At 39.9% G+C, this 25948-nt stretch overlaps 1 protein-coding gene across 6 annotated transcripts in view; it reads left to right on the top strand.

Annotated features, from left to right (window-relative positions):
• CADM1 (cell adhesion molecule 1) overlaps positions 1–25948 on the top strand; it is a 337589-nt gene that overhangs the window by 298461 nt on the left and 13180 nt on the right. For 2 of the 6 annotated variants that reach the window (XM_031936682.1, XM_026451742.1), the window contains 2 exons: positions 10030–10062; positions 17518–17571. The exons of 3 other annotated variants lie outside the window; for them this stretch is intronic. In XM_031936682.1, coding sequence (XP_031792542.1) covers positions 10030–10062; positions 17518–17571 — 87 coding nt within the window. The remainder of the gene's footprint in view (positions 1–10029; positions 10063–17517; positions 17572–25948) is intronic. One more of the 6 variants, XM_023208281.2, reaches the window with a different exon arrangement.

The following is a 25948-nucleotide window of genomic DNA, read 5'->3' as shown; positions in this document are numbered from 1 at the left end:
AGTATTTGACTCCCCACCCTTCATGGTCAGCTCCTTTTTAGCACCCTAGATATCATTGCTCTCCTTTTCATTGACATGCTGGAGACATTTCCAGTTTTCGTGGGAGTCAATAAGATAGAGATGATGAAAATTCAAAGTGTTCAAAGAAAGAGGAGGCCTCATCAGTTGATGAAATATAACAATAGATTGTCTACTCTCAGTTTTCTTCACTTTTCTACCCATTACAGTGGAACAAAGAGAACCCTTAAGGAAGCCAATGCTTCTCAACATTGGTTACAAAACCATCAGTGCCAGCACTTAATTTAAAATCTTCTGAAAATCCATCAATCGGTTTTCATGTCTCACTCTAAACTCAGCTCCAACCAGGCTGCTTCTTAGATTCTTGTCTGTGTGTGTTTCTGTTTTGGCTCTTTGTTACTTCCCTCTGTAAACTTAAGTAAACTCAGTTCATGGGTCTAGCGAATTGATTCCTTCCATTTTCTATACCATTCATAAGCATATCAAAGATGCTTCTTCCTAACTCTGATTTCCAGAGTAACCGTGCTATCAGCTTTTCATACTAAGAACTAGATGTTTACCTTTTCCGATTTCTTGCCTCTTACCCAGTTCATAAACCAAATTAGACTCGTACTCTTGTGAAGGGCCCTTTAGATATTAGTATAAAATGTATTGCCTAATTCTCCATTGCCCTACATATGTTAACCCTTTAAGAAAACATATCAGCAGTCTATTTTATCTTTGCAGAACTTGCCCAGGTATGAGCCAGCATTTATTACCACTCATTCTAGAAGGTGCCAGCTAGGTAGCTATCCAGGTTTTACATTTTAAGGCACTCGAGACCTTATTCATGCTGTATATAAACACCACATTTCTCTTTTATATGGAACAACACTTTTCATTTGCGGCTGGCCTTCTCACTAGCTTATGCCTTTTTTTAAGACCTTTCTTAACACTCGCTGAACTCCTCCCCCCTCACAATCAATCTCAGCAACTCAGCAGAGTCGCTTCAGTTCACAGCTCTTAATCCTTCACTCCAGACTAAAGCTAATCTTATGTCCTCAAACAGCTACAACTCACTGTTATCACAGTTCCGACTGCAGAGACTCCATTTAAGAGGAAATTTAAAAAATAAACAATGCTCTGTTTCTGTCCACATCAAAGGTACCGCTAACAGAAACTTGTCTTTGTTTCTGCCTCTCTGCTACTGGCCTCTCAGCTCAAGGTAACGTAAGATGATCTCATAGATACACTTTAGCCTCTTGATGTTAGCAGTTGAATCCTCCCTGCACATAAAATACATTTGTGGTACTGAATGCCCAGAATCTCACGGGCACACCCAAGAGTAGTTAAACTAAAATTGCTACTAACACAACATTGTAGAATTCGTTGCCTTAATGGATGTGATCTTCTAGGCTTACTGTGTCTTAACAAGCAGTCTTATATATATTTATCTTGCCCAGAAAGTACACTTGTAGAATTTAACATTTGCTCCTTTCTCCAAACAGATTAAAGGTTATGCTGCTGAATGATTCTGTGTCCCATTTTAAAGGTCCAGGGTATCCCCTAGATTTAGATTAGTTCCTAAAAAATCTTCCAGACTGAATCCTGACAAATGGATAGCTAAATTAATGTCCACTCCTCTTCTCTCTTGCACTGTTCGGTACATTACAGCCACCATTAGCCTTCAAAGCTGCAACAGCCAAATTCGGTAACAGCAACATAAAGCCTGAGCTTTAAAAAAAAAAAGAAGTCCACAGTCATCTATTTCTTTTCTCCCAGTCAAATGCAATAACTGAAACCCATTCCCTAGGTCAGAGTTTCATTACAAGAAAAATGTACACATGCAATAGAAAAATATTTTTAAACTTGAGAAGTCATAGTTGATTTCTGATTTCTCTGAAAGGAAATGTTCCAGTGTTATCTTTTATCTTCCATAACCAGGATAATCAAATTGTTCCCCTTGTTAGGAAGGCAGACTGGCATTCTGTTCTGAGTCACCTGACTTCCTTGAAACCTGTTAAAGCTTCGTCGTGGAGACCCTTCAAAGAGAAGAATTATAAGCCAAATCTGACTCTGCTTTGCCCACCCAGAATCACACCCCTCATGGGTGGGAGCACAGGGCGTTTTCTGCCTCCTGCTTACCCTATACGGAGCAGCTCTGGAGAGTTACACGTGAAGACACGCATCTAAGTGTGGCCTTATCGAGGGAAAAATTTTTGTAGTCTCTGAAGTACTGAAAGGAATACAAACAGCCCCTGATTTATGATAGTTCATCCTACAATTGTTTGACTTTAGGATGGTGCAAAGGCAATACGTATTCAACAGAAACCGTACCCATACAGCCTTTCACTTTCAGTACAGTATTCAATAAATTCCATAAAATCTTCAGCACCTTATAAAATAGGCTTTGTGTTAAATGGTTTTACCCAACTATAGGCTAATGTAAGTGTCCTGTGCATGTTTAAGGGAGGCTCTGCTAAGCTGTGACGTTTGGTAGGTTAGGTGTATCAGATGGATTTCCAGCTTACAATGTTTTCAACTTAGGGTGGGTTGACTGGGACATAGCTCCATTGTAAGTCAAGGAGCATCTGTATTTAATGTTAACTTGCCATATCAACTTGTTGTGGCTTTAAAACCATGAAGCCATTATAGTGTCATTAAAATTTTTTTCCAACTATAAAACAGTTTTAGATTGGGAGCCGTTCAGACCCTCACTATGATTTGCCACGAGGTTCCCTGAAGTCTCTTATCTTTCCTGTATATTGATATTCTGACCATATATTTCTGTTTCAACTATTGCTATTGGCAAGCTCCTGTTCCTTTTTTTTTTAATTGTGTCAAATTGTCCATGTGGTTTCATTCATGAAGATATATGCTGTCATATGGAACATAAATTGCATAATTTAAATTGCCCCTGGAATCCTTTGTTAAAAGATGGAGACAGCCAGCCATTACCCCGGGTAAGAGTTCTTCACACAGATTCCTGTCAAAAGCTAGAAGAGAAGAAAAACTTACTGCCGTGCTGGGGTGGCAGGGGGAGGTGGGGGGAGTGTGGGTGAGTAGGAAGTGTTTGTTCTGTCTTGTTTTTAACTTTCTTTGTAATTAGTTGACTTTGTGTGTTAGGTGTACATAAACTTACCCATTTCTATAATAGTGTTAGCCCCTGTCTTCCAGTTGGATCAGCTTTTTCCTGTAATCATCTCAGGAAAACATGTTGCATTTCCCTTCCTAGTTAGCGTGGCTGTTGTTTTGTTTCTGCCTGGTTGCATCTTGAGTTAGATGCTTGATGAGGAGTATCATGGAAAGGACTCCACACTCAGCTTTAAATACTCATAGCAACTTCCAGAGAACATTCAGACCGGGAGGAGTTCCACCTGAAGGTCACACTATACGTGTGACTGTCATAAATTAAAAAATTAAAACCACCTTAGAATAAGAAATGAATAGCTATAGGGCCAAATTCTGAAACATATTAAAAAATCCTTTCATAAGAATGAAGTAGGTCATTTCTAAATGAGTTTTCCTCTTTTTAAAAGTATGTACCCAATTAAATATTTTGTGTTCCTAGGAAAAGAAAATAGCCAGGCTTTTCTTATTGGTATCTAAGTACTCAAAAACCAATATACCTTGTAGCAAATGATTCCTACCCCCAGGCCCACATTATTATTTTTGGCTTTCATAGTCTGAAATCATAAGCTTTTGTTATATGTAATGTGGATTAGATCACATAAATAAAGAAGGTGGGTATAGCCTTTATCCTTCAGTGATATTTATAGAATATGCCCAATTGGGAAACTTGACACCAGAGCACATGTTTTTAGTTCCTTAGGTACAAAGCAAAGAAGCACATCTGTCCTTAAGACTGAGTCTACGTCTTGACCATCTAAATGATAATAGAGAGCTTTCCTCCAAATAGAGCTGGCTGTTCCCCAGGGTCTTAGCCTAATGATTCCTACTCTTTGCTATTGATATTTGCATGGTTCAAGAGCTGGTCTGCTTTTAGTTATGCACTCAACAAATATTGAATGCCCATAATACGTACAGCACTATGCTAGTGCTTATGGAGACAAAATACTCCCTAAACCCCTTATAATACGGTTGTGAGAACAGGTTACACACATTGGAACCCAATAAGAGATACTGTGCAATTGGGGCGATTCGGTGACACAGGCAGAAGGTGCCATAGGCACTGAGGAGAGTGTCACAGTGGACTTCGGTCTGTGCCACCAAAGAAGGGACAAAATGTGGATAAGAAAGGATGGCATTTTGGAAGTTACGCATGAAGGTCCAATGTTACTTCAAGCATCTATCTTCAATGTGTGTTTATTTTGCATGTATTTATGTTCCAGGCATAGATTGGGCCACTCTTGCTAGGAAATACACATCTTCATCCCAGAATGTTTACTAAATTGCCTTTTTTTCTAGAGTTGACATCTACTTCATTAAGATTATTTTTCATTCAGCATCTATTGAATATTCATCAAGTGTTATTGATATGCCAGTATGCCTAGTGACAAGAATGTTTTGGGAGCACTAGTAAATACTCATGAGCCACCTTTTATATAATAAGCCACCTTTTGAAGTTTTTACTCCAAAAAATGTGTATCCATTTTTCTTCATACTGTCTTAAGTGTCTACATTTTTTTTTTCCTGATGATTGTAAACCTGTTACAAATAACAACATAGCTAACCAGCTTTTGACCATATTGATTTAGGAGGGAATGAGAAAAGACTTGAATACTACAGTGATGGAGGCCACCTGACCCCACATTTTTAAGAAAAATGAATGAGAAATATGATGCGAGTGGAAAAGTTTTTAATGCCTCTATCATAATTTCAATAATTTTATGCTCTTTATTTTAAAAATAATCCTGGAGATAAAGATGTGACATGTTTTCATACTAAAGACCTATCAACAATGCAAACAAATAATACTGTGAATACAGGTTTCCCAGAATTAAAAAGTGGTATTTAGAGCTATCTTGGTAGTGAAAAATAAAAGACTTGACTGAAGGACCCAACCCTCCCATACCTAACACAAAATTTGCCAAGACTTAAAAATGTGCCACAACTTATAGACAGCCTCTTTCCTCTCTCCATCAGTACCCTCCTGGCAACACCCTCTTCTTTTCCTTCCCTCCCCTGTGCCTTCCTCTTATCTGTACCCCCTTCCACTGAGCATTCACACACAACATAATATAGGAATTGTTTTTCTTGTTAAATGAAACCACTATACAGATTCCTATTATTTTGCAGAACATCTGGTTTGCAAATGAAAAGATCTCAGGGGCACAACAGCACGAGTGAACAATTCTGAAGAAGCTTTTAACAAAACTTGAAATTGCTTATCCAAAAAAAAAAAATCATCCCCTGTTCCTGCTGTTCTGTAGCACACAATCTCTTCACTCACAGGGGAGGTGACTTTAACAAGGAAGAGAGATTTATCCTGGCTCTCCTATTTGGGCCTTTTAGTTTTCGTTCCGTTCCTATCCACTTCTCCCATCCCTAAGACAGGGGAGTTTGATTAAAACATAACATAGATGGAAAGAATTAGCCAGGAAACTAGGAGAAAATAAATTCCAGAGTTTAATTTTCTGGCAGTTGTTTTTGTTTTCGATCGAGTTCAAATAACTTGAAAGAGAAAAAAATATATATATATATATATTTAATATATATTGGCCAGCACAGCACAACCACGAAAATAAAATTGTCAGGGGAATTCCTTGCCTATCCTAGTGTCTAGATTTAAAGCACCTCCATAACACAAACTGAAGGGGAATTCAATTAAGAAAACCCATTGGCTTCTTCTTGACTTCAGTTAAGAAAATAAACTGGGAGAAAGTGTATTAAAATATGTCTAACTGCTTAGTATGCTTTCATTTAGGCTTATGACAATCAAAAATGAGAGAATTTAATCTTTTTACAATTAAGCTCCGGTTTTGAGTAGATTGTGGGTTATCACACCGTGCATTTTTTTTTAATATACACCTTACTCAAACACACCCCAAAATGCAGGCTTGCAAGTCTGTGCATTGTAAAGCAGGAGCACCACAGATCAATTGGGGGAAAAAATATTTAAGGTTGTGAATTTAATTTTGTTCTAGGATTTTCATTTTCATTTATGGCACCCGTTGTGTTTGAGACCATGGACCAATTTATGGATTAGTTTTAAACCCCCAGTCTGTCACACTCAATGAACAATTCTAAGTTTGGAGAGAATCCATATGAAAGGATTAGAATGTGCCACAGTGGAGCTTACACATGACTGTTTCAACTAAATATTGCCCAGCTGCCTCTCCTGCAGTAATTTTTTTTTTTTTTTTTTTTTTTTTTGCTACTTAGTTAAATTGCTAGTGTCTCTAATTTCACACATTGTCAGAGCTTTTTTTATTTTGTAAATATACTGCAACAATAAATGTATATGATGTTTCATTTATTGAAGATGGGGTCTGATAAACTGTAGGACTAGGAGACTAAGAAGAGAAGTCAATATTGAGTAGAATGTGCATCTTTCAAATAAGAGTGCTGGGCCCTTCTTTGGATACCTTGTTTGACTGTACTCATAAAATAGCCAGAGAGTGACTGTTAAGACCGTACACACTTATTGGGTTTTCAAGAAGATGGGATTGTTTTTTCTTGGCCATATAAAATAAATATGCAATAAATTTGCTTTCTTTGTAATTAAAATTAAAATAAGAGACAGTAGCTCAGCTAGGCCTTTTAAATGTCTATATAACCCAACACCACCATAAGTCCAGCTCAATTTTTTGTGACCTGTTTTTCTCATAAGCTAGCTCAAGGTTTTTTTTTTTTTAAGGCAGCAGCAAGATGAGGTTTTAAAAAGGCTTTGTTAGGGCCATTAGACTTTCTCATTTTTCAAGCTGATTGTAGCATTTATCACTTATATTGAAATTTTACTATTTGCATTTTGCCTCTACACTTAGAATGTTACCCAACAATATGGTAACCGCACAAGTTGATTCACAGGGCATGTTTGCACATTTCTCCGGTTTTCTGATTAAGATACCCTAATAAATCCTGCCTCACAGAGTTGCACTCACTTCAGAGCCAGGGTGTCTGGTTTCTGCATGAAGTCATAATGCAATTATGAAGGAGAATTAGATTCTGTCATAGCGGTCTCCTGCAGGGAGCACAAAGTTACTTCTAAAGAATGTTTTCTTAATTCTTTACTTGAAAATAACCTCTGTTCAAGTAGCATTCCAGATGCTCTTAGAGAAATGGAGTCAGTGACTCCCCAGACACACCGTCAATCTTGCTCTGAACTTTGTAGGCAGCCTGTGTTTCTGCTGCAGTCTCCTACCCCATTGCTGATCGTGGTTTTGCCATTTCCAGCTGCAGTAATCGTGTGTTTGACTTGAACATGTGTTTGCTGTTAACCGTTTCAGAATGTGTTTTTTCTTCTCAACATCCCACTTTCCTCCCCTTTTGGGTGCAATTGATGGATTTCCCATCCCCAGAACGGGGAAACAAGATGCACTGTGGATTTTCCTTCATTTATTTTCTAGTACCCACCTAGGAGCAGACGCCTAGCTTTACTTGGTTTAATTTCATCTTAAAGCTGACATGACGTTGTGATGTAGGAAGACAGTAAATTGGGGTCGTTGATTAATGCTCAGATATTATTTTTGATGACTCTAACCCTTAGGTTTTACTCCACCCCCCGCCCTTCTTTCATTCGTACTTAATTATTTACCTGGTGAAAATAAAGCACATGCCGGGCGCAGTGGCTCACGCCTATAATCCCAGCACTTTGGGAGGCCAAGGCGGGTGAATCACCTGAGGTCGGTAGTTTGAGACCAGCCTGACCAACGTGGAGAAACCCCGTCTCTACTAAAAATACAAAATTAGCCAGGCGTGGTGGCGCATGCCTGTAATCCCAGCTACTTGGGAGGCTAAGGCAGGTGAATCGCTTGAACACAGGAGCCGGAGGTTGCAGTGAGCCGAGATCACGCCATTGCACTCCAGCCTGGGCAACAAGAGCGAAACTCCATCTCAAAGAAAAAAAAAAGAAAAAGGAAAGAAAGCGTATTAGAAGAGCTACTACAAAAATAATGAGCCAGAGTGTTGATTACTTTTTTGTAATTTTGGAAAGGAGCCAATGCCTATCTATAAAATGTATTAACATGCATATCCATGTTTCTGTACAAATGGGCATTTGATTCTTCCCCTCAAATTTAAAGTACCTAATGCTGCACTTGGATGTTTCAACTAAGGAAATGTGTCATGTGTGTCAGGAGAATCTGTGACAGAGTGTGTTTCAACTGTACAGTGTTCTGTATTGTTTTTTACTGCTATTTTATGCACACAGACTTGACTTGTAAGTATTTTGTTCTTACGCGGTATATTGTATGTTTCTCTTTCCTTCATCTATTCTTTAGAAACTAAGCTATCAGTAATATTAAGCTGCATTGGCCTTTCAGACTTCTGGTTAATTCTGGCTCCTTAGAAGGGATCTAATTTTTGATGGTATAGGATCCTGAGGAAGGCATGCCAACTGAAGAGGAATGCCGGTGTGAATTCATGTGTCATACTGATAAATCAGAAGCACCAGGCTCATTTGCACCCCCCAGAAAAGTTTCATATGAAGTTCCAGTGCATTTAAACATTGCCTGTGTTGAATCAGAAAGTCTTTTGGAGTCTCCACAGCTCATGAAAGCAGTTACCAGCTAAGTAGCCGCATTCTACAAAAGGACAGTGAACTACTTGCTTGCAGTTTAACCCAGAATCCTACTTCAGCCACCACCATTTGACTAGAGATGACTAGCTTGTGTCTCAGTATCACCATTTCTTTTCGCCAGCAGTGAATCGTAGAAGGAACGTGCCTGGGTGAGGTTGACTAGAAGAGTGATAAAATGACTCTGGAAAAAGAATGTCACCCTGCCTTTTGTTAGATATTTATTCCACTTCCCCTGTAGCCAAAAATATAAAGAAAATTCCTTGAGCTCCTTGGAGGAATTTCTTGTGAACAGGAGCAAGTACAGCAAGCCTGGCTTAGAAGCCTGGTAGAAGAAGGAGAAAACTTGAACAGCATCAAATAGAAGAAGAAAGAGACAAAACACATTTCCTTCCACAGCAAGTTCTTCTAGCAATGGGGGGAAAAAAAACTGCACTCTCTCCTAATCCAGCCATGAAAGCAGGACTCCCAGCCCCCCAGAACAATGAATGTGGTTCTGAATTGTGAGCGAAAGGGTGGCTGGATACTTAAATTCTTGGAATGTCATATGATTAGAAGTAGCATTTGGCAGATTGTGTGAACTTGGATGTTTTCATGAAAGGCTTCTGCTCTTGGATTTTAACATTAAGAGCTTTAGAGTGAAGAATGGTTGTGTGTGTGTGTGTGTGTGTGTAGAAATTAATCTGTGAAAAACCTTGGACATGTTCATTGCCATGGCCTCCCAGTTAATTGAACTTTCCAGCTAAACTGTGCTGCAATAATACACTGGATGGAAAACTTAAACCTGTCTATTCATCTGCAGGCATCTGAGCATAAGCAGTAAGAGGATCCTAAAAGTGTGATTGATTCAATGATGCCTAATTGGCAGTCAAGAAGCCCAAGTGCCCGGGTGGGTTGGGTTAAAACAAAGGCAATGTTTGAATGTTATGAATCCATTGTTTAACCAGCCTTTCGACTGAGCTTTTCTGTCGCAGTCCTGAGCCTTGATGCGTTAAGAGCCATCTACCAGCCACTGAGTTTGCACTGGTGTTTCTCATCACTTTGCATGTCCACCTGACTATTGACTAGCAAATATATGTGTCCTGGCAAGACCCCCAGAACCAAAGAATTTACTGTTTTCCTCACTGGCTCGCAGCTTTGAGCTCAAGGCATGTCTTAAAACAGTGCAACTCACTTCAAATGCTTTTTGCTTTTCATTTATTATTGCTTGTCACGCGATGTTCTTTGAAAGCTTGCTCATATATTATCTGTTCCATTTTTTTCCATTTTCCCTTTTTTTGCATGCCGTTCCTCCTGTTTCTTCCCTTCCTCCAATCCTCTGTTCCCGTCTGTAGACACAACGGCGACGACAGAACCAGCAGTTCACGGTTGGTATCACATTACTGTTTATCTACTTTCTCAGCGCTGCTGAGAGGCAAGGCAAGCCTGGGAAAAAGAGAAATGTAGTCTTCAAGGGAAATCATGTTTCAAGTAGACTGACCTCATAAATGTACTATAATTTTTTAAGGTTTGAAAAGATGTTGAGTCTTGTCATTTCTGTTGTGAGTTCAGTAACCAATGGATGCAATCTGAGATGAGACCTTCTCCCCACTGGGTGGCTGGAATTTGTAGGAGTTTCAGTTGCACAGAGTCCTCCTTACTTACAAAACTCCACCGAACCTTGAAATACATGGGGCTTCAAACAAACGAGTATTTGCAGGAAAACGGTAACATCTGAATTAAAGGCTCAGTTGCTTTGCTTATATATAGGCCATAGTCCCAAGTAAACTTTGAAGAGGAGTCATTTGTGTCGCTTAGTAAAGTTGAGATGGAAGGGTAGACCAGGGAGGAAGATTCCTGTTTAAAATCATGAGCTTATGATGAGGAAAGTCATTGCTTTTCTTTAGAAAGGTCATGACTTTAATTATGTTGCTAATCATATTTATCCCAGTACCCCTCACTGGTTCACTCCTAATCTCTATGTGTTCATATAACTTTACGCTCACATTTGGCAGAAAACTCCTCCAAACCAAGAATGATACCATATGCCGATTTTATCAGCATTAAATGGGACTTTAAATAAGTTAGTGGTGTGTGTGTGGCTTGCAGGTAAAATAGTAATACGTTTTTAACCACAAAGTGATAAAAACTGAGTGAGTAAAGCTCAGGAGGGGCATCAGGAAATATGATCTCTTTTTCCCCATCTCACCAATGACTTACTGGATTGGAATAAGTCCATTAACTTTTCTATCTCTCTCCAATCAGAAAATGAGAATCATGTTTCATCTGTATATTACTTTATTACTTAGCTCAAATCTAACCCTGACAAGATTGTGCTTAGAAAAGATATGTTAGTTTAAAACTGGGCTGAATTTTAATAATTGAATCCAAGGGAATTATTTGGTAAAGGTCCTACTTTAATTGGTTTGCCTGTTGTTGTACAGGGTGGAAATCTATCATTTAAATGACAAAAGGTGATCAGCCAACCCTGCCATGTTAATTCAACTTTTAGAGAAACATTTCCTGGCATACACTGACTCACTTAGAGTCCTACATTTGATAACTCACCAGTTGGAAAATCTCTAAGCTCTGTAGGACCTGTCCTTGAAGGTCAGGCCTTGATGCTTGGCAGGTCACCCCATCTTTTGACTTCCTATGACTTATTCTGAGAAAGCAAAACAAGCGTAGGTACTGAGCAATATATCCTTCCTCACCCCATTCGTATTTCTTTCTGCCCTTTCTGGTCGTTGGTGCAAAGGGACAAGTTCATAAAATAAAGGGGCCAGGTACGCTGACAGTCATGAGAAATCAATTAGGTATAAAACTTCCACTTTCTAAGGTAATGCCCCGTAGTGCTTGCTACATCTCAGGCATTGCACTCCATTAAGCTCAGTTATTTGTAGGTTTCATCATTAATTGAGCACCTCCTGACTTTTATCGATTATTCTCAAAGGGTTATTTTAATGTAGTTAGAGAGATTTTATTGTATTCTTTTTAAGATACTTTAAGTTTTGAGCTTACTATAATTAACTACAAGATAAAATGCAAGCTCATCCAACCCACAGCCCATGGGCCACATGCGGCCCAGGACAACTTTGAATGCGGCCCAACACAAATTCATAAACTTTCTTAAAACGGTATGAGATTTATTTTTATTTTTATTTTTTAGTTCATCAGCTATCATTGTTCGTGTATTTAATGTGTGGCCCAAGACAATTCTTCTTCCAATGTGGTCCGGGGAAGCCAAGAGATTGGACACCCCTGATGTAATGTAACCATATGATTCCTAAATTCTGTGAGATCCTTGAAGAAATATTGATCATTTGTCTCCTAAAGCTCCAGAATTCTATTTTCTAGGTCCCTTAAATAAAATTCGTGTTCTTACGTGACTCTAGTGAACGTAGGTCTCAGAGTTGCATAGGCTATTCGAAGTAGGAAATCTGTCCCCTAATCTGAAAAATAAGAAGTTAACCTACAGGCTGATCCTGATTTTAGAGTACTAGTTTTAATCAGGTCTTTCCCTGGAGAGAGAGAAAGGGAAGGTGATCTCTTTTTGTGGCATAAGGAAGAGACACTTGGAATGGGACTTTAATTATAGCATTTCTGTGGCAGGTAATAGAGATGTTTGTGTACTGTGAGAAGCAACTGCCTTCCTATTCATTTGGGGACAATGTTCAAGTTAGTGATACCTCAGTAAGATGTTATTGACTAACAGTGCATGAAGAATATACCTAGAGCCAAGGGATTTATTGTATTTTATATATATACTTTGAATTTGACTTCTTAACGGCAGAGGGATAGAAAAGTGATAGATAATCTAGGCTGATCCCTGTATAATACACTTATAAATGCATTCTTTACCTTGTCCAAAATCCTTGTGGCATCTTGACAAAGGGCTCCAGCCACTATTTTAAACAGCATACTCTTTAACCCACAGCAAGGAAGCTGTAATGAAAGCCAGATAGTATCTAAAATTTTACTTGATGTGGGGGAAGAACTTCCAGGTCAGTTGTCAGGATAGAAAAGGTAATAGAACATGGTGGAAATTACAGAGCAGCATCTGAGATTTCCGAAGAGATGAGGATACAGAACTGATTTTATTCTAGTGAATTGTAGCTGAAAACACAACTTCTTCATTACAGCAACCATTTGACTTAGATTCATTTGAGAATAATCTTGAGATTTTTGTTATGGTGATCTGGGCCTAGAAATGTTGAATGGTTTGATAACTTAGCAACTTAAATGACAAGACATTAGGTCAATCAGCTATGGCCATCTTATTTGGTCTTAAAAGTTTTCATACTGGATTTCCTTCTATATTTCCGTGTTTTTATCATAAAAAGGAAAAGAAAAAAATAACAATTTTTAAAGCTTTCCCTTTGAAGACTCATTAAAATATTTTATTCAAGCTTGTGTTGCTAGAGTATGTATGAAGTTTATACCAGTTGTTGATGTATGTTGACCATTTGTTCTTAACCAATATCTGACTGGAATAAGCATGTATTGGAAGGTTAGCAGTGCATGGGCATGATTCAAAATCAAGTGGATTTTCTCCAAAAAGAAAACCAAACAACAATTAGCCACAATGTGCTTTTAAGGATTTAATTGATAGTAAAGATAAACGAGTGTTAAGAATGGGATTTTTAGACTAGGCTGACACAAGGGATCTTCTTTGAATAAGGATCTTGAGCATTTGTGTTTTTGGAGCTCATCCTTAAGGCCTGGACAGGAAGAATCCTGTGTTATGTGTGCATGTTGAGCAATGCGAAAACCACTCTGCCAAATCCTGATACCACATGGTCTGAGAAATGCATGAGTGATTTAACGCACGGATGGTGTAGTCTTTATGTTATTGATGTGTGGGTGCGTGTGATGGTTTTTGTTTGTTCATATGTGGGCGCTTTTGTGTCTTGTGCCTTGTTCCTTCTGCCCTGTGTGTCCCCTCTCCCTTTCCCCACCCTCCTCCGCCACGTGAGGGGTCGGGTGACAGCATGCCCATGGTCTGGAATAGTGCTTGTGCTTTTGCGGCACTGCAGTCAGCTGGCTTCCTCTGGGTTTGAGGTCTCTCTCTCTCTCTCTCTCTCTCTCTCTCTCTCTCTCTCTGTGCCCCTTCTCTCCCCTCTCCATTTTATTATTTTCAAGTCTACCTGTCCTCTTGCTTTTTCACCTCTTAATACAGTAGAGGCTGATGATCTCATGAATTTTCATATCCCCAATGAGTTTTTAAATCATTCTTAATTCAGTATATAATTGTGGTAAGACGCAAACTGGAAACCCCTCTAAAGAATAATTTTTCATTTTCAGTTTTGGTTTCAGAATGTTTGGCCTGTGCTAGCTACATGCTCATACCCTACCAGCCCTGCCCTTAGGAGACTGCCCCCGTAGCTCTTCCTTTTCCCGACTCGTTTATAAATAATGCAAACCATGGTCAAATTCTAAAAGCACATGAAATTTTCTTATTATACTTTATATTCGGTTGTGGGGAAGTTCTTAAGCCCATTTTAAAGAAACAGAGCCAGCAGTGCGCATTACTACAACCGCTATGTCCACCATCTGTGTATGTGCCTCTATGTACATCTCTCTGTATGAGCACATAACAATGGCATTCAAAGGCTGTCATTCAGTCACGGGACTCTGCAGACATTGTATGTTCTACACAAGAGCAAAGCTCAAGAGGTTTACGAATGGCTGCAGGACCTGAAGATTGTGTTTCAGCCTTGATATGCAGTTTGGAAACAATGTGCTACTGTCTAACGGCGTGAACCAAATTTCTGCTAATGGGAAGAAGGGAAAACTCTCCACAAAAGCTGACAAAGCAGGAAGAACAGGATGACTGAGTTTTTAGATTAAAACTACCGGGGGCGTCTGAACTCATGGCTGGTGGTGGAAGTAACAGTTTCCATAATATGGCCAAGTGATCAGATGTATGCTGCTTAGGTAAGAGAGAGACCATCGCCTACTTTGTTTTTCATAATGGGAATGGTACTAGGGCCAGTGGGCTGTTTTTGTTTTCTGGAGGTTTTATTCGATCATTCTATTTTAAAATTTTCTGGAAAAAGATGATACCCTGAAAAACTGAGCCCATAAGCATTTAAATTGTATTTGACCTTGAATTGATTTAAGTATCTCTAGAATTTCTTATTGTTTCTAATTTTTTGAGGTTTTCCTTACCCTGGTTTGAAATTGCCACATCATACCTCTTTTCGAAGCCAGCAATTAACTGTTGAAAAGGAACAATCACAACTGCAAAAGCATTACCTGAGAGGGCTAAGGGTATGTTATAGCATATTGTAGCACCATAAAGAAGTGAAATACACGTCTCTGCAGAAGAGATGGCTATCATGCATATATTAAATTACCATGTTTGCATCCTTAGGACTTTATTAATTGCTCAAAAATAATCCCATATGGACAAAAAGTAAACTTTCATTTGTTTAACAAAGTTTAAAGACATATGTTGAATACATTTTAATTAGCAGTGACTAGAAAGGGGCTTTTAATGGATGATATGAAAGTTTCAAGAGAATACACAAGAAGTAATTTCCCACTTATTGTTAAAGAGTGAAGTCTCCTTTTGAAGAATGTTCTCTGCTTCATAAAATACGTCTTTGTCTTTTTCTTTGAGAAAATGAAAAGTGTATAATTTTTAGCATGAAAGAAAAATACCTAAGCCAAATCAGTTTTAGGAGATAAATTTTACATGTCCCCACTTGTACACCCAGTGCTTCAGTAAACTCTTCTTAATTATATTTATTCAGAAATTATCCAGCTATGGCAGAGTATTGTAGATTCATACAATATAATGGTGCTACAAGAACAAATTTAACGCCACTAGCCTAAATGGCTTCCTGCTTTAGAACATAATCCAAGCAGTAGATTCCAGATAACTTGATTTATTTTAAAGTTTATGCCATTAAAAATGACAGTTTCTGCTTTAATGAGGTGTATATCAACTGTCTGTTGCTTTTAATGGAAACCTTTGCATATCAATGATATTTCATAAACATATTTATCTTTTTGTTTTTATTAATTAGCTTTCTAATGCCCTCCCCAAGGAAGTAAGCCTTCAGCAGTAAAGCTGCCTACTTGAAACATCCTTCTTTAATGGGGTTCAGTGGGCACCAAGCACGTATGTAGGACACTTTGATATTTGTTGAGCCAGGTAGAAGTGAGAGATTAGCCTTCTGAGAACTGCAAATTTATAATTAACTACAAAGAAGTACTTTATGTTGCCCAATTATAACAGTTATTTAAATAATTGTATTCATCGGTCTTTATACAATGTACAAGCCAATTAGAAATAGGGATACTATCAACCAATCAGATTTCAGAACAAATGGATAGCATCCCTACTCAGTTGCCCCTATAATTGATTGCATTGCTCACTGCTTTCCCTTTAGTTGCCTAAATCTACAGTCTGGGAATACCTGTGGGCTCAAAATATTCCCATTTTTACTCAGCACCTGCCGTTGAGTATTAGCACCCAAGGATCATGATGGAAGTCCTTCTTCCTCAAGGGCTGATGGTGTGACAGCCTCCTTTTAAGAATCGACCTGGCTATCAGTGTTCGTTTGGCTTCTTTATAAAGCAACTTACAAAATGCAGGCTTCAGTGATCATTTATTTGCACATGACTGTTTTGGTTCATTTGAGCCTTTAAAAATACTGATCAGTTTGACATTACTTGTTTCGAAAGCATTTGTTTTGGTTGCTTTTATGCTCTGATTGGGCCTTATTCCCAAATCATTAATTCAACAAATACTCACTGAGAAGACACTTTGTGGGGTGGCTGTAGCAGAAGGGAAGGATGCAAAAATAAACACAACTTGCTTCTTCAAAGACCTTGCGGTTTATGAGGTCCACAGACATCTTTAAAAGGGACAGATTTGACTAGAGAAGTATGAGCAAACTGCTGTGCAACTTAGAGGACCTAGGCAGTCAGGCACACCGGACTTTGAGCAGAACAGCAAAGAACAAGTAAAGCCGTCTTGAATGCCTAATTTTCTGTGTTATTAAATAAACTTCATGAAAGGATCAGCTCACAAATAAAGCAAAAGGAAATGGAAACCGTCTCCTATCTGAGCCTCCCATTGTTTATCTACTTCCTTCTTCACCCCTTTTAATTCAAATCAAAGCTAGCTGAGAAGTATCTCAGCTGGCCAGCATTGGAATTGATTCGGATACAGGCATTGCAAGCCCCCATTTGATTGCCTCCTGACCTAACTGCTTTTTCAGCTTTGAGGGTTTTATTTTTCAGGAATACCATTGATTTATGAAATTCTCTTGTTTAAAAAAAATCATTTTGCGAATCAGATTTTCTGATGAAGGCATAACCTGCAATCTGCAGTTAGCAGATGCTGTACCATTTTGAAATATGTGATCCAAGATCATCATAAATTGATAATGAACTGTGTTTGTCAGTATTGGCAGCGGATTTCAATTTACAGTAAAATGCGAAATAAAACATACATACATCAGTATGTAACATCTAAATACGTTTGTATTTCAGAGATATCAGAACATCGACAGCTAAAAATCAGGCTTTATTGATTTTCTTTTTCTTTTTGCATGCTGTTATGAATGAGTGATTTTAAGCATTCACCTTCATGTTTCATGTCCTTTGAACAGTGGAGACTGAGGAATCTTTCTGCCTCGATTGTGTTTTAATAACAAAATTACATAATTGAAGAAATGTACTTATGGATTAATACAGTCATGCTATCAAAAACATAGATAGCAAGAGATTTGGCTCATGTTTTTAAAGAAATTCATCCTCAGTTCTTAAGTGTTTTGTTTATGTCCCTCGAGGAATGAAAAGAAAAACGATTTGTTTTTACTTGTAAGGCCTTACTCAGTTGCCCAATTCCGCAGAAGAACTGGACAGTGAGGACCTCTCAGGTAAGGGCTAGTCATTAGGTAAGGCACTGCAGTGTCCAACCTGTGGGTGCTCTATCCACTTCTACAAAATGGCCATTTGGTTTGCTGAGCAATCAGTGTGGATTTTGAGACTAACAAAAAAACAAATTTTTATCAATACTGTCTTCCTCCCCGGTCACCCACCCACCTGTTGTCTCTGTGGTAGCAATATTTATATTTCAGAATGGGGACAATTTAATTAATGCAGGAGAGGACAAGTTATCTTTGGGATTGTACTAAAGCCACTCTGTTCAGTGGCTTCAAATAATGTTTATGTCCTAGATATATAATGTGTGGGGAGAAATTTTGTTGCATTACAAAGCAATTTAAGGATGTTGGATTATGTGACAAGATCTTTTTTGAAAAAAAAAACAAGCAACTCATTGACTGCCTGCTTCTGTGGAGGGGACTAGAATAGCCATGTTGTAGTTATCTTCAAAGTTAGGGGTGGGGAAGGGCAGGGAGGAGCGGGGAGCAATTGTTTTGTCACACACCACTATGTAAACTAATTATCCACCTCAGACCTCTTTCACAGGACACTGAGCTCTTGCAAAAGTAGGTTTCATGCTTGATTCCAGGATTTAGGTGTTACTAATCCAGAATAAGAAGCATATCCTACAAGGGAGGGAGGGAGAGAGGAGATTTAAAGTGGTCAGAGCTAAACAATTATATGAGCCTCCATGATGTTGTAGGACTTAACTGCCAATCAGCTATAGCTTAAACCTTTCCATCCGTCACTTAATAAGTTAGTAAGCAAGCCCCTTCTTGTTATTGCAGTGGAGAAATTAAGTCATAGGACCGTAGACACTTACTCAAGCCTATTGGAAAGAAAGATTCCTGAGGCACTTTTACTGAAGCTCCCTTTAATAGTTGGCTATTGAGGTGCAGTCCTTAACTATAAGTCTGACCCCAGTGAGAGAATAAGATAGTACTACTCAATTTTTCAAAGTGCCATAGATTTATTGCCAACTACGTGCTTCTGACAAACTTCAGGGATATCTTCACTTTGCTATTATGTAGCCTGTAGTTTGAGTTTAGCTGTTGGATTTATTTTTCTACAGACTGGAAGCTCCAGGAGGTCATGCTGGTTTTGTTCACTGCTGTACACCTGTCATGTACTAAGTACCCAATTGACACTTATTGGGTGAATGAATGAATTTCCAAATTCCAATATATAGATAAATAAATAGATTAGAAAGACAGCTGGCCCATCAAGAGAGTGTTTCACTTTTGCCACTTCTTTGTGGTGTAGTTGGAGAAGCTGCAAAAACATTTGCCTAGTTTTCTTTTAAAATAAGGGTGGATAAGTCCTTCTCCCTGCTTAAAATGTGATGCTGGAAGTAAGCAATTTCTGCTTGCATTTCTGGTGACGGACAGCCTCAGTTCTGATTGACTGTAAAGAAAACTCTTAGACACAGTAGCCCTGGCAATTGGATCTTCTCAAAAATCCTAAGAAAGCTGTTGGGTGTGTTGGCCCTGATTCCTCTTTGGCACAATAGCCAGACAAGGATCACTCAGATATGCAAAAGTCATTTTTCTCCTCTTTAGGAAAATGTGACTGAATCAGCCGTCCACCCCTTCCACCAGCATCATCAGTTAGGAATACTCTGGGCCTCAGCACTGCTCCATGTCAGATGGGTCCCTGCTGCAGTTCTATCAATCACCCAAGTCAGGAGCAATAAACCAACAACTGTTTGTGTTCATAATAATTCGGTTAAATTAATAATTATGTTGTCCCCTCCCCCACTCCCTCCAGGAACATTGCAGTCATATATTGCTCAGGAGCCGTAAGTCATGTAGAACACTGATGAACTATCAGGCTGGGCCGGGCTGCCTTTGCATCTGCTTTGATGAACTAATCAAAAACTGATTAGCACCTTTGTTCAAAGGGGATGCTGATTAATCAATTACTATTGATTGTGAGCTTGGCTTCACTCAGCAGCCAAGAGACATCTGAAGGGAAAAAAACAACCAATAAAAATTGAGCAGCTGTCATAGTGTTTAAATTTATTAAAACAAAATACATTATTTTTATGAAGCTGTCTTGAAATGGGTCACTGAAGGGGAGCATATTGATTGAGAAAGGATGAACTTCTCAAATTTCTGTAGCCTAGAGACTGAATTCAATTATAATACAAGACAAACAGGTTAACACCCGTCTTAAACAGTCCATCAATAAATTAGAGTAGGTGTTGCACATTTAATGCTAAACTGTGGTAATGAATAATATCATCATCCATTCCCTGCTGCATCGGGGTAGAAATTTCATCCTTTCCATTTTATGGATAAATGTTATGTACTCAATTTCCATCCAAATAATGATGGTCTCTCTTCCTTTTGTCCACTTTGCCCTGACCTCCCCCACACACCAGTGCTACCTTCGTTAATGACAATTTCATAAGCAACATATGGTGCTCCATTCTCACCCAGCAAAGCAAGTTGCCCAGCTGATCCTCCTCTTTAATCTGCATAAAGAAATTATGCTCGTGTGTAGTTCAGTGATTTAATTATTGGCAGGCCTGGGGAGCTTATCCAGTTCTACTTTGAACCCTTTCATTTACTTTTTGGGTGTTAACTTTATTGATGATGGATCCATAAGAGTTTTGAATTGTTTTATCAATTACATCTGTTTCCTGGTGACAGCTGGTGGTGATTGCCACCCATGTGGAATAGAATAGCTTTAAGCATATTTATCCTTCTATTTTATTTTAAAACTTTTTCAAAATGTCTCCAACTGCCTCTCTCCCTTCGGCAGTGGAAGGGCCTTGGGGAACTGTTTAGCGGAGTGAGGTGGTAAATATACAGTGTGCCAGAAAATGGCCTTCCAGCACAGTTCAAGAAGTCCATCAGTCTTCTGCTTTGGAAGCAAAGGCACCGACAAGAAATTCCAGAGCTGTCATGATTCCTCAAAACATGTTTTCAGCTTTTGCCCTACAAACAAAGTGATCTGGAAAACTCCTGCAACATCTCCCTCACAATCCAAAAAAAAAAAAAAAAAAGCATGGGCCTCAGAGGGCAATTCTAAATGGCTTTGCTAACCCTCATCTAGGTGTTAGTAGGAATCTAGTTGAACCAACTGCAGTCCCCTAAATGGATTATACAAGAAACATGACTTCAAAATATAGCCTATATTTAGCTGGGCACGGTGACTCACACCTGTAGTCCTAGCACTTTGGGAGGCTGAGGCGGGTGGATCACTTGAGGTCAGGAGTTCAGCCTGGCCAACATGGCGAAACCCCAGCTCTACTAAAAACACAAAAATTAGCCAGGCATAGTTGCATGCACCTGTAGTCCCAGCTACTTGGGGGTGGCGGACTCGGGAGAATTGCTTGAACAAGGAGGCAGAGGTTGCAGTAAGCCGAGATGAGGCCACTGCACTCCAGCCTGGGCAACAGAAAGAGACTCCATCTCAAAAACAAACAAACAACAACAACAAAATCTACATTTCGATAATAGGAGCACTTAAAGGTCTTTTGATTTAGATTATCAGTCCTGGGGGTGGGGATATATGGCCTTCCAGTTACTGGGAGTGTCTTAAGTCCTGGCTAAACTTGCTTGAAATCTGTGTGAGAAACTGTCAGTAGCTGTACCGTTTAGGGGGAACTCTTTCCTAACCCCCACATAAAGAGTGGCCCAGATTTGGCAAACAGGCTATTTTATTCCCTTGGTAGAGTAATGACAACAATTACGATGATAAAATACTAAAAACCAGATGGGCTATATAGATATATTTAAGTTATGGCCCATAAATCTAAAGTGTGGCATGATATGGCTTGTATCTGTATCATACTTTGTAACTTAGAAAGCTCTTTCGCACATATTACTTCGTTTGATCTTTATTCATTCAACAAAATTATTTGAGCTCCTTGCGCTGGGCTCTGGGCTGAGCACCAGGGATGCAGCAGTGAACAAGACCAACAGGAGCTGGAGCTGCCGTGGCTTCCAGGAGCCAGGGCCCCTGTTCTCCTATGGCGACACACTACTAAGGGAAACAGACTCAAAACACAAGTTAATCTTGGACAGTGACAAATGCTGTGAAACAATAAAACCAGATAAAGTGGAAGTGAGGGCTGGGCTGGAAGAAGGTGGAGGCCGGTTTAGAAAAGTTCGCCAGGGAAGACCGTTGGGACAGGAAGACCCAGAGAGATGAGAATGAGGCAGTTATAGAAGATTTTCATGAAAATCTCATGAGACTGTTAAGGAAGGGTTCTTAGTCTCCATTTATAAATGAGGAAACTGGGGCCCAAATGGTTAAACGGTTTGCTTAGGAGACGGTGAGAAGTGAAGCATGGGTCTTCCTGGCTCTGGAGGAAATAGAGGAGTTTGGTTTGCAGGGGCTGCCCTTCCCCCTGTGAAATCCACAGCTTGCTGTGTGCTGGGGCCTTTGGTAATCCTCTTGACCCTTTTGAATTCAGTGTGCGCATCCGGGAAATGAGGGAAAAGTCAGGATCGGGCATAGAGCAATGTGCTGCCTAACCTGGGAAGATTTTTTTTCCCAGCATCAAATCAAGCTCTTTTTCCTTAAAGAAGACCTAAACTCTACTCTGGTACTTCGGTGCTATTGTCCCACTGATTCCCCTAAATTATGGGATCAGTTTCCCCCGGGAGGTGACCCTAAGTGCCATGGGAAAGTGATGGCTGGAAAAGGTTAAACCACGTCAATTCCCTTTTAAAATTCAGTTTCATACAAGGCAGTAGACTGAAGAAATCACATTGGGTCCACGCCAGCTCACCCGCGACTTCCCCCACGATGTGTTTGAACTGCATCCTGCTGCTGATCTTCCCCATAATCCAACATGCTCCTGTTTCCACCATGGGAAGGGAGGAGACCATCCAATGGGAACTTTTCCTCCAAAGTTAAAAAGTTGGCAGGCCACGGTGCAAAGTACGAATTCTAGTTCTACAGGTTGGACACTGCTTTGGGGTGACTTCACCATATTCATTAATCCATCCTCCTCACACCCCCAAACGCCTGAGGTCCACTGAAGCATCTTTCTCCAGAGAGAGATTCTAGTGGGAAATGTGTGTTTGGAAATACTTGACAATTGTCCTCTTTATCAGGCGTATATTCCTTTAAGGGAAACTCTGGTGTCATCCTCAGTGCCTTCCTGTTGCTTAAAGTGGAAAAGACGATCACATTTCTAAATCTGTGCTATCATGAGATGAACAGAGTGGACTCAAGCATGACTTTTGGTGTCTCTGGTGATGCTAAATGCCTTGGGAGAAATCTTGCATCCTGTTGGATCAAGTCATTTCCACTCATGGTTAAATTAACTAAATCAAGGAATTTGAGAGGGGAAAAAAATCAACAAGAAAAAACCCAAAACACTTGTTTTCATATTTAGCTGACAATAGTATTTAATATCCTGATACTCAAATGGTACACCTGAATTGCAACTTGAATCAGACGGCCTTCAGCTACCAGGCCCACAGCCTTGACCTTCATAAAGGACAGCTAAGCCGTTAGTTACACAGTTTGTCAATTCTGTATAAATGAAAAGAAAGAACTTGGCGACTTCAACTCAGTAAGTGTTTATTGGGCATCTTACCATGTGTGGGTAATGCTGAGTATGCAGTACCACGCTTTCCCCTAACCAACTGGTAATTATTTGCCTTGGGTCGGTGATAAGAACTGGAAAAGCCCTCCTTAGGCTCTAATACAGGAGATTTGAATTTGGCAAACACCAAGTCCCTATGATATGCCAAGCCCTGAGCCAGATAGGCACTTCCATTTTCAGGAAAACAGTGGCCTCTCAAAGTGACCCTGTGAAGTAAGTAATTATATGCAATGGCTCAGAATGCCTGATTGACCTGCCTGAAGTCACAGAGAAAAGTAACGAATCTCAAGTTCTGTCCCAGAAATGACAGCAAGTCCAGTGCTCTTTCCAGTGGGCCATGCAGGAGATGAGCTCCTAGCTCAATCCCTGTTCAGGCCTGTTTCTGGAAAGCAATGTAGCCAGTTGATAGTCTAAGAGAGCCCTGAGTCCTGATCACTGAGTAGTGACAAGGTACAGCCAAAGTCTGTGTGCAGTACTTCTAATTTAAATGAACACGTACTGAGCTCTGGGTGGCACAATGAGGATGATCACTGCAGTTTTCCTTTAAGTAGCTTAACATAGCTCCTTTGAAACGTTAGTATAGATGCAGTTACATTGCTAGAATTGAATGCAGCTGATGTGTAGTATTAGATGCCTGGGATGCTATATGGGAGTCTTCATAATTTTCTTGCTTTACGTTTATTCCTTCTCGTCCACTTTCTAAGAAGACAGAAGAGAAAGGTTATGCTGCATAAAGGCTAGTGTGCTCCAATATATATTAACATCTTAATGGGAAAGCTGTGCATGTACTGTATACATTTACTACTCTCTGACAAGAGGGAATTAAATGTCAGAAGGATTTGTAGCATCTATAATTGAATTGGTGCTGAGAAAAGCAAATCTTAAAGAAGAATAACATATTAGGATTAGCAAATAATGTGGCATTTTGTCAGCGCATGCCATTCAGTTTGTTCCCCTTCAGTAATAAAGTTGTGCTTTTTAAAATGCACACTTATTTTTGCTGCCATGGACGGGAGCTACAACAGATGATGAGAATGGGTAGCTACATTTTTCAGATGGTGCCAGGTTTTCTTGAGTGTAGTTTTCTTTTTTTAGGTCAAATTATGGTTTTGCTTCAGATTTGGGAAATCCATTACCAGGCTTTTTCTTTCTTCCTAGCAAGAAGTAACAAATGACATCATAGTCACTAAGCTCTCTCTGAGATAGACTAATCCCTACAACCCTAGGAAGCTGGAGGCAGCATTTCCATTACAAACACCGGTTCTGAGAGTTTTTAATTAAATTCAAGTAGGACTTGCCCAGCAAGATCCCTGCCCAGGAAAGAAACTAAAACTGAGCCACGTAACAGAACTGTTGCAAAACGTCAGCAACAATTCTTTTCCTCCAGTCATCCACGGATGGGGGAAGCACAGAACGCCAAGCATCTGAACTGTCCCTAAATAGAAGTAGGAGGACTAATATCATTAGAACTTCCCCATGGCTGAAATGTTAAAGATGAGAGCTAAGGTAGTTTATGACCTATGAAAAGAGTTAAAGTGTGCGTTTAAGCACCGTGTTGGTAAATGTGCCTTACGGTCTGAGCCAGGGATGTTGGAGATGTGAGGGTGACCCAGTGCAGTGTGGCTGTCATGCCTCATGCTGCATACTTTATTGTGTATCACTGTGTCACCCTTCACTCCTCCTCGGAAAGCTTGGTGTCCTTTTGGCAAAAAGACTGACCTTGGACTCTGTGTAGCCGAGGGCTTCAGGATGGGCAGGCAGCAGTTGCAGTGAAGGTTCCGCTCAGTGAGTTCTTCTGCCAAAGTCCCTATTTACCAGGAGCTTGTCTAGGATGTACTAGCCACTCTCCCGTTATCCATGGCTCCCTGCTTTGGCAGCAGAGTCTTCTAGGCTTATCACAGATCCATGATTATGGCATTTGCATGGCGGTTTATGCTACACATCTCATGCCAGGTGGTAAAGTAGCCATAGAAACCAGGATCTCTTGCAGAGCCCTGTTGAATACAGGCAGCATGGCTGCCAGAGTGCTGCATTTAAAACGACTCTGGCAAGGAGGTTGAGGAGTGAAAGCAAGTAGAGAAAGAAAAGTCTCCTAGAAGGAGGGGGAAGGAGACTGAAGTTTCACTAGCAGTCACCTTTCTTGTCAGGCCCTAGGGAACTACTGCCTTTAGAACTTCCCCCTTCATATTGCCCATGAGGAATGGATCGGGCCAGGTCAGCTGGCCCAAGGTAAAGAAATCTGAGCAGTTTGGGGCATCACTCTTGGGAGTTTCTTTGAAATTTTTCTGTCCCACAATTTCTAAGATGCTAAAGCAAGCCCAGGGTTGTTGAAGCTGTGACCCAAGCAGTAGTGGCCAACTTAACATTCTGCAAGCAGCTTGTAAACTCTCACCTGGAGCCAAGTTGTTTCAGCTTTTTGCCAAAAGAAAAGCTAACTCACGAATACTAAACAGCTCATGATTTATCTGTCACACTTAGAGCCATGAAAGTGACTGCAGGATGGGACAGGACAGGCAGGGAGGGTTGTACCACAACTGTGAGCCGTCAGGAACACCTGTCACTGCTGCCTGCCCACCCTGAAGCCCTCGGCTACACAGAGTCCAAAGTCAGTCTCTTTGCCAAAAGGACACCAAGTTTTCTACCTCTGAGGAGTGAAGGGTGACAGAGTGATACACAATAACTGTTACAGGGTTCATCTGCAAGTCAGAATCATTCAAGGACTAGGCCTAATTCACCTGAGGTCACATGTGAAATGATTTGGATGAGATTCTTAACTCCAGTTGAACTGTGTTATGTAATCA

The sequence above is a fragment of the Piliocolobus tephrosceles genome, chromosome 13 (genome assembly GCF_002776525.5).
Source record: "Piliocolobus tephrosceles isolate RC106 chromosome 13, ASM277652v3, whole genome shotgun sequence".
Taxonomy (NCBI): Eukaryota; Metazoa; Chordata; class Mammalia; order Primates; family Cercopithecidae; genus Piliocolobus; species Piliocolobus tephrosceles.
The sequence above is the reverse complement of the archived record's forward strand: the minus strand, read 5'-3'. Positions and strand labels throughout refer to the sequence as shown.